This window comes from Otolemur garnettii, unplaced genomic scaffold (assembly GCF_000181295.1).
Source record: "Otolemur garnettii isolate 467f Iridium unplaced genomic scaffold, OtoGar3 scaffold00018, whole genome shotgun sequence".
NCBI lineage: Eukaryota > Metazoa > Chordata > Mammalia > Primates > Galagidae > Otolemur > Otolemur garnettii.
This window is the reverse complement of record NW_003852413.1, coordinates 15,595,758-15,605,046: the sequence shown is the minus strand read 5'-3', so window position 1 is coordinate 15,605,046 and position 9,289 is coordinate 15,595,758. Positions and strand designations below refer to the sequence as shown.

At 46.4% G+C, this 9,289-nt stretch overlaps 1 protein-coding gene across 3 annotated transcripts in view; it reads right to left on the bottom strand.

Annotated features, from left to right (window-relative positions):
• Positions 1 to 7,920: 7,920 nt before the first annotated feature.
• The window catches only part of PECAM1 (platelet and endothelial cell adhesion molecule 1), an 83,292-nt gene continuing 81,923 nt past the window's right edge, over positions 7,921 to 9,289 (bottom strand). For all 3 annotated transcript variants that reach the window (XM_023511222.1, XM_023511223.1, XM_012803249.2), the window contains one exon: positions 7,921 to 8,917. In XM_023511222.1, coding sequence (XP_023366990.1) covers positions 8,888 to 8,917 — 30 coding nt within the window. In that variant the 3' untranslated portion in view covers positions 7,921 to 8,887. The remainder of the gene's footprint in view (positions 8,918 to 9,289) is intronic.

Sequence of the window (9,289 nt, the reverse complement as noted above, 5' to 3'; positions counted from 1 at the left end):
TCTTCCCCTAGCCGTGGAACATGTAGAACCTTGCATAAATCAGATGCCTGTGATTTGTTGAATCATCTCGGATATGCAGAGGTGATGCCTTGGACTATTTGTAGTTATGCTGTTTTGATTTTCATTTTTTGAATCAAATATCACATCCCCATGAGCCATCACCTCCTGCAAATCAGCAAGAGGCACCTGTGTTGGTCTTGGCACAGGAGGTGCTGTGAGGGCAGGACTGGGGCATCCTTGTTCTCCAGTGTGCCGTGCACGTGTGTGTGAGTGTGTATGAGCACGTGAGCGTGTCTGGGTGTGCGCACTGTGTACATATCTACCTGTGTATGCTTGGGGACAAAGAACTCCACAGTCGCATCCCCTGAAGATGGTAATTCAAACCAACAACCCTGAGATGAATACAGTGGACCAATGGATCCCAGCCTGTTCCTGTATAAACACTGTTTTTTAATTTTTTTTTGGCAAAGACCTTCACATGAGCTGAGTTGTTCTGTTAATACTGTATGTTGGTAAAAATGTGTACCCACAGGCTGGGTGCCATGGCTCATGCCTGTAATCCTAGCACTCTGAGAGGCTGAGGCGGGTGGATTGCCTGAGTTCACAGGTTTGAGACCAGACTGAGCAAGAGCAAGACCCCATCTCTAAAAGTAGCTAGGTCTTGTGGCTGGCACCTGTAGTCCCAGCTACTTGGGAGGCTGATGCAAGAGAATCACTTGAGCCCAAGAGTTTGAGGTTGCTGTGAGATATGATGTCACTCTATTGAGAGTGACAAAGTGAGACTCTGTCTCAAAAAAAAAAAAAATGTCCCCATGCAGTTGAGGACTTTTGCAGTCCTCCAGTCTGGGGATCCACCTCCTGGGTAGACCTTTAACACCGGAAAGAGACAAATCCTACGAACATTTGGCATTCTAGCAACTTTGGCCCTCAACAAGCATGACTAAAAAGCACAACTCATGACTTCTTGAAGCAAAGCATAACAAGCTCCAGAGGCCACATCTTTCTGGTTCTCTGATATGTTCCCTGCACTTAGTACAGGATCTGGACCTTAAGGTACTTAAGAAAAACTTGCAAACATACTCAGTAAGATGAGGCTGGCTGGCTCACTCAGCTATGCTATTCATTCCTGCTTGCCAGCCTCAGAGAGCATGATTCAAAGTTTTATGCAGAGGGCATGACTTATCAGCCCCAACTTGTCTGTGCAACAAACATCACGTTTCTGCATTACCGTTATATGAAATATAATCTACTTCTGAGCCCCCATTCTGCCAGGCTGTTAGGAAAGGTAATGTTGGCCTCAATTGGAAAATCTCTTTCTCTCTCTAGGGTGGCACAAGAATCTGGAAGGCTCACATGATTCCTAGAAAATAGGGGAAGGGGAAGGGAGTCTGGTTGTGGTCACTGCTCAAGCTTCTTGTCATCTAGGTCCTCAAAAGGCAGCTGGCTCCACTGGCTTCCAGCTTCATGAGGTACGTGAGATCTCTGCTACAGCTACAAGACCCACGCCCAAGGGTCGGGTCTCTCTTGGTGCCTGCTGAAGCCAGCCATTTTCCTGAGGGACCAGCTCCCATCTGTGGGCAGGGAGTGAGTCCCTGCAGCTCACTCCTTCTAGTATTGGGGACTCTCCATGGTCTGCTGTTCTACCTCTGCTACAAACTCCCTCGAGGTGACAGGCATACAAAGTGGGCTTTTTGGAGGTGTGATTGATGCCAGGAATGAGAAGGAGTCCAGGGTCAATTAACAAGTTACACTTCAGGAAGGAGAGCCTGCCTCTAATCTAAATCTTTGGGGTCATCCCTAAATAATAAAAACCTCAAATGCTAACTTTGCAAATGCCAAATGGTCTACTAAAGTGATCACACTCAAAAGCTTCATGATAAAAAGAACTTTTGCCATCTTGTTCTTCTTAAATTAACTCTGCCAGAGACACCACTTGCAGACTGAACTTGTCTTGGCCCAGGGACAGACACTTTTAATCAATGGCTGGTGGTGTGTCAGGCCTTTCTAGAGATGCTGTTAGGTTCTGCCTTAGGGTCTGTTCTTGCTTTGGAAAGCCCCCAAATCCATTCTGTTTTATGTTTCTACAACCCAGCCCATAAAAGTCTCAGGAGGGCAGTGGGAGATTTCTCAGTTGCAAATTCTGGCCCAAACAACTCAATCCCTATGGAGGGAGTCTTGGCGTACCAGAAACTAGCAGAACAGTTTCTGGCACTAAACCAAACCCTCCGGTGCCAAGAGGTTCCAGGAAAACTAGCACATCCCAGGATTGGGAGGATGTAATGCAGCAACTGGGGACTTTTTCCTAATGAGTTTAATAAATACTTGGAAAAATAATCTACCGAGGGTCAAATATATGTAGAAAACAACTTTGCAGCCTTTTGGAAGCTTCTCCACCCTCCAAAGGGAGAGAAAACTGGAAAATACTCCATGCATTGGTTTTCAAAATGAAAAACCAGGAATACAAAACTCATGGACAAATATAAGAAATCTATAAGCTTTAGTTTTGTATTATGGCTAATTAATGGGAGGGAGAGAAAAGGAGAAGATGAAATGGTGGAGAAAAGGAAAGGGGAAGGAGGAAGCAGAGAAAGAATGAGAGAGAAGAGTGAGGAAGAACCTTGAAGAAGGTCAGAGAAAGAAACACAACATTTCAGAGTCACAGAGACACAAAGCACAAGAGAGCAAAGCACTGTGACAGCTCAGCAGCTGGAGAAGACTCAAAAGACATGCGATTACGTTCTTTGAAGGTACATCACTGTTGTCACCTTCCTATTTACACGCGCTTCTTAGAAGCATGGAGTCAGAGCTCCAAGGACATGAGCTCATCTCATCCGATCCTTTCTGTAATTGAAGAATGTCCCCTCAAAATAAATGTCTGCCTGGAACCACAGAATGTGAGCTTATTTAGGAATAGGTTCTTTGCAGATGTAATTCCTTAAGATGAGGTCGTATTGGAGTAGGGTGGGTCCTAAATTTCAATGCCTAGTGTCTTTATTTACTTTTTTTTTGAGACAGAATCTGTCTCTGTAACCCTGGGTAGAATGCTATGGCATCATAGCTCAAGCAACCTCAAACTCTTGAGCTCAAGCTATTCTCCTGCCTCAGCCTCCCAAGTAGTTGAGACTACAGGCACCCACCATGATGCCTGGCTAGTTTTTCTATTTTTAGTAGAGATGGGGTCGCACTCTTTCTCATGCTGGTCTTGAACTCCTGAGCTCAAGTAGTCCACCCACCTTGGCCTCCCAGAGTGCTAGGATTACAGGTGTGAGCCACCTGCCAATGATTGGTGTCTTTTTAAGAAGGCCATGTGAAGACACAGACACGCACACATACAGAAGAATGCCATGTGAAGACAGAGGCACAGACTGGAGTGATGCAGCTATAAGCCAAGGAATGCTAGAAGAGGTGAAAAAGGAGTCCTCCCTACAGCAGTGTCTGGAGGGTACATGGCATTGCTGACACCTTGGTTTCAGACTTACAGTGTCCTTAAGCCACCCAGTTTGTAGTAATTTGTTATGTCAGCCCTAGGAAACATATATTTTCTTTTTAGGAGAGGAACCCTAGGACATGTGACACATCCAAGGTCCCATAGTCAACTGGTGGCCAACCCTGTATTCCAACTTTTATTTTTCTTTAAGAATTGTATTTTCGGCTCGGCACCTATAGCTCAACCGGCTAAGGCACCAGCCACGTACACCTAAGGTGGCGGGTTTGAATCCCCAGGCCGGACCCGCCAAACAACAATGACGGCTGCAACCAAAAAATAGCCGGGCGTTGTGGCGGGCGCCTGTGGTCCCAGCTACTTGGGAGGCGGAGGCAGGAGACTCGCTTGAGCCCAGGAGTTGGAGGTTGCTGTGAGCTGTAATGCCACGGCACTCTGCCCAGGGGGACAGCTTGAGGCTCTGTCTCAAAAAAAAAAAAAAAAAAAGAATTGTATTTTCAGCCAGGTGTGGTGGCTCACACCTGTAATCCTAGCACTCTGGGAGGCGGAGGTGGGTGGATTGCCTGAGCTCAGGAGTTTGAGATCAGCCTGAGCAAAAACCAGACCTGTCTCTACTAAAAATACAAAAATTAGCCAGGCATTGTGGTGGACACCTGTAGTACCAGTTATTCAGGAGGCTGAGGCAAGAGGATCTCTTGAGCCCAAAAGTTTCAGGTTGCTGTGAGCTATGTTGCCTTGGTACTCTGCCCAGGGCAACCGAGTGAGACCCTGTCCCCAAAGTTTTTTTTTAAATATTTGCTTTTCAGTATTCTTCATCTGTCTCAACATGGAAACAAAGTTTCTATTCTATTGTCAACATTCATTTTGAAATAAGGGTTCATTTCCTATAGAATTATGAAATCTATAAGAAGGAACCATTCAGGGTTTATAAATACTTCAGACTATGAGGGTTTTCAATAAATTTACTACCATTTCCTTTGATATTCCAAAACATTCTTTTTCTTCTTTTTTATTTTAGAGATAGAGCCTCACTTTGTCCCCCTCAGTAGAGTGCTGTGGCGTCACAGCTCACAGCAACCTCCAACTCCTGGGCTTAGGTGATTCTCTTGCCTCAGCCTCTCGAATAGCTGAGACCACAGGTGCCTACCACAATGCTCTGCTATTTTTTTTTGTTGTTGTTGTTGCAGTTTGGCCGGGGCTGGGTTTGAACCTGCCACCCTTGGTATATGGGGCTAGCGCCCCACCCACTGAGCCACAGGCATCACCTGATATTCCAAAATATTCTAATAGCTTATTACTTTTGTGAGACGAAGACCACCTCTTTTAAGCATTGAAATTACCATTTGTTTCTTTATCCTGAGCAATTTTTTAAAGGCAAGCCAAGTCCTGCTGTGGATAATAGATGTAAAACTATTGTTCAAGTATACCCTTTGATGAGGCGTGTGTTGACTACTATTTTGGAGTTTTTAATTGCCATCCTATGATATGAAGCATACGTAAGTTGTTAATTATTTAGAAATTCCTAATCCTTTTGTGGATTCTGTCTGTCTTTGAGAAATGGATAAAAGCCATGGATTCTCTTTCAGAAAATTGCACACCTTATCAACTTTTGCATGTACTCTCAGGGAATTTCCAGACACCCCACCCCTGGCCCATCCCCAGGTCAAGAACCTCTGCTGGGAGACATGTCCTTCTAGTGGCCATGTTCATTTGGCAGGTGTGATGTCAGGCAAAGGCCAAATCCGCTTCTGCTGCAGAGCTTTTCTTTCCAACATGCTGATGATTCAGGTGGAGAGTCTTAAAGACTGTGCTTAGGAGGTGAGATGTCGCTGACCCTCTCTGTCAGCATCCCTAAGACAGAGTCAGGCTAAGGGGAGTCTGGCAGAAATTCCCAGGGGACAGGGAAAGCTTTTTTTTTTTTTTTTGAGACAGAGTCTCAAGCTATCACCCTGGGTAGAGTGCCATGGCATCACAGTTCACACCAACCTCCAATTCCAGGGCTTAAGCGATTCTCTTGCCTCAGCCTCCCAAGTAGCTGGGACTACAGGTGCCTGCCACAATACTCAGATATTTTTTGGTTGTAGTTGTCATTGTTGTTTGGTAGACCTGAGCTGGGTTCAAACCAGCCAGCTCTGGTATATGTGGCTGGCACCTTAGACATTTGAGCTACAGGCACCAAGTCAGGAGGCAGCTTTTTGAGAAGACGACCAACTGAGTCATAGGACTGGAGGACACGTGGGGCAAACTGCCCTCTGTGCTATTCCTTTAGGGCACCATCCTCTCCCTGGCCTCAGGGCCCTTGCACCCTCTCACCCTTTGTTTGCCAGGCTCTTTACCCTGCTTTTTCCACCTGGTAACCTCTACCTGTGTGCAGGTCTTTGGTTAGACCAAACTTCTTAGACTTTTCCTGGCCCCCGAAGTCTGTAAGCACCTCCCACATGCCCATCTGTGCTTTTAATTTCCTATCACAACACTAGTCACACGGCACTGTAAGTGGCGCTCTGCTCATCTTCAGCTCTACTGAATTATACGTTCCAAGAGGGCAAGGGCCGCATGGTTCCTACAATCTTCCCAGCACAATGCCAGAAACACCGAGGCACGATGGGCGCAAGTTTCTTGAGCAAACAAATGAATCCCTGAACCTGTCAGTGCAGGGTATCTCAACCCGGCCGTTACTGGCATTCTGGACTTGATAACGCTTTGTGTGGGAGACCGCCCTGTGCATCATTAAGATGTTTAGCAGAATCCCCAATTTCCACCTGGTGATGTCAGTAGCACCACCACCTGGTTGTGACACTCAAAATGTCTCCAGACTCTACCCAATGACCAATGTGGGAAAAATTGCCCCAGTTGAGACCACTGCTTTAGGGAGTGAATGTTGACAGTGGAGACATTTCGCCCCTCTTGAGTTTCAGTAAGGGGTGAGTTCAGTTACTCATGGAAAGGGAGGCTGACCTTCACGGCTCCTTAAAAGAGGGAAGAAATTGTACAATGTGATGACACTCAGCGGGCTCTAACTGAGTGCCATGGCTGAGACAGCCTACTCTCCCGGAGTGGATGGTCTTGGGAGCTTCCGGATGATATACTATTTTTTTAAGACAGAGTCTCACTCTGCCACTAGGTAGAGTGCTGTGGTGCCATTGCTCACAACAACCTCAAACTCTTATGCTCAAGCAATTCCCTTGCCTCAGTCTCCCAAGTAGCTGGGACAGCAGGCGCCCCCCACAATGCCCGGCTAATTTTAGAGATGAGGGTCTTGTTCTGGCTCAGGCTGGTCTCGAACTCCTGAACTGAGGTGATACACCCTGCCCCTGCCCAGTTTACACACTTGCTGTAAGTGTGGAGGCTGAGGCCAGGGTCCTGGGTTTAGAGAGGTACTAAGGACCATCCCTCTGTGTGTAGTTTCCTGCTCAAAGACCTAGGCACAGGGGAAAGCAATTTAAAACTCATATGTGCTCCATAAATAGGGCACTTGCAGTAGGAAGAGGATCTTCATAGCTTCTGTGGCAATGGCCTTTCTCTGGAGGCGGCGAGGGACTAAGGAGTTGACATGGAGGCTCAGGCTCTCCCCAGATCATTGACATTTCACACCTGAAGGTTGTCAGAGGGTTGTGGCTTCAGTCTGAGTCCATGGCTCTGATAACTTGGAAATCGTATGACGTTTTTCTGATGCATCTGCGTGTGTGTGTGTGTGTGTGTGTGTGTGTTGAGGGGAGAGAGGAACCCATAGCTTGCATATTTTCAAGAGTGTCAAAGACTTAAATGTTCAGAGTCATTAGTCAAATCTCATTTTAGAGATAAGGAAACAAGCTCAGAGGTTAAGAGGTTCCTTCACATTTTTTCAGTTTGGCTCTGGCAGAGCTGGAAAGACACCCAGCTCTCCCCTCTACCTTCTGGCCCGGCAGGGTGGGGCTCTCTGATAGAGGACCAGGCCTGGGGGCCAGTGAGGTCCAAAGGAGCTGGTGAGGACAGTTCCCAAGGCTTGGCAGAGGGCTGCGCTCCACCAGTAGGGCTGCCAAATAAAATACCAGGATGGTCTGTTACATTTAAAATTCAGAGACATTAATTTCTTAGTATATCCCAAACATCACATGGGTTATATTTATACTAAAAAGACTTGTCATTTATCTGAAATTCAAATTTAACTGGACATGTTGGATTTTTAATATTTTTATGTTTGCTAAATCTGACAATGATGTTGTGCCAGAGAGAGCCTAGTGGTCTTCAGTTGGGAAGCAACCGTGAAGCCATCAGCCAACGATCTTTTAACTCAGCATTTGACCCTTGCACTACCCTGGCCCTGACTTCAAGAAAGGCCACATAGGCCCTTGGTCTGTGTTGGGCACAGTCTGCTGGTGAGACTTGCATGGTTCTCTCTGTGACTTCAGAGGCCAGAGGAGTCCTCAGCCCCCCCAGATACTCTATTTTCATGTGAGCTCTTGGAATATGACATTTCACAGATCGGTGAAGAGTAAAGATCAAATTTATTTAATACAACACCCTTCAGGGTCCCTGCTGCTGTGTTACCGAGGAGAACAGGGAACATGGTTTGGGTTAGCTGTGGTGCTCACTGTTGAAATTCCACAGCAAAACAGCCACAGCCCCTCTCCCAGCCACTCGAGATACTGTCAGAAACATCTTGAGACTGCTTTTCTTCAGCAAGGAATAAATTAAAAAAAAAATTAGTAAGAAAAATATGTACTTCATTTTTCTATTAAAAACAATATTTGCTGAAGGCAACCATCCTCCTGACCTTCAGCCTTCAGCATGGTGGAGGACAAGAAAGGGTACAGCGAGACAGCTTAGGGACATCTGTGCTCATTCCACTGTCATTTTGTGCAGTGCCCGAATGAACCCGCTCCTCAGGTTGGTGTTTCCAAGGAGTTGCACCCAAGCAGCACTGTGCTCCCATTTGTGGGTGTGAGGTAACAGAGGGGTCAGGGTGAACTTGTCTGGTCAGTGTGTGTGTGTACTCTCAAGGGACAAGGACTATGAGACATACGGGTCTTTGAAGGACCAAAGGAAAAGAAAAAATCAGCCCCTAAACCAGGCCATTTGCTAGAAGTGATTGACTACAAAATAAAAATCAGTTTCTGCATATGAGGGCACAAGGCAAAGGTCTTTATCTCTGTATAAGACAACATATTCAAGTTTCAAAATATCCCAATGACCTGTTTACCTTGAACCTCCTCTGCTCTTCCCAATGCTCCAAGTTGATGCAAGGAGGGTCACGTGGGAAATTAAACAGCCCCCCATATCTCTTTATACTCAACACGAATGCAGCAGGATGCATTTAAGAACTGGTGGCTTGGCCTGAGAAATCGCTATGTTTGGTGGGAGCAGGGCAGGCTCATAAATTAGTGCATAGAAGTCTTGGCATGCAGGGATCATCCGCTCTTCTCGGAACATGGCCATCCTCCAGGAGCGAGTGTCTTCCCTCGCTGTCTAAGTTTCATCAAGGGAGCCTTCCGTTCTCTGTAGTGACAAGAGACAAGGCAAGCTGTGACCATCACCTGAGGATTGAGATCGCCTTGTAGAAAGAAATGCAAAATGGCAGATAGCACTTTCCAAAAGAACTACAGAGCAAGGCTGTCACCTGCTGGTCCTTTACCCTCTGAGGACACATGTCCTGGCCACGGGCACTTCTCCTTCTCTTGTGCCTGCTCTCCAGGGCCTATAAGCCTCTATCTCTATTTCATTTTGCACAGCAGGTAACTTCATCAAATGCTCACATGCACCCAGCATGGTGTCACATGTGTGCTCCACTTCCCCACAGGAGAATTAGAGACCTGGCTTATAGCTTCAGTTCTTCCTCTGAATAACATGAGATGTACCCTCTTGAAGACT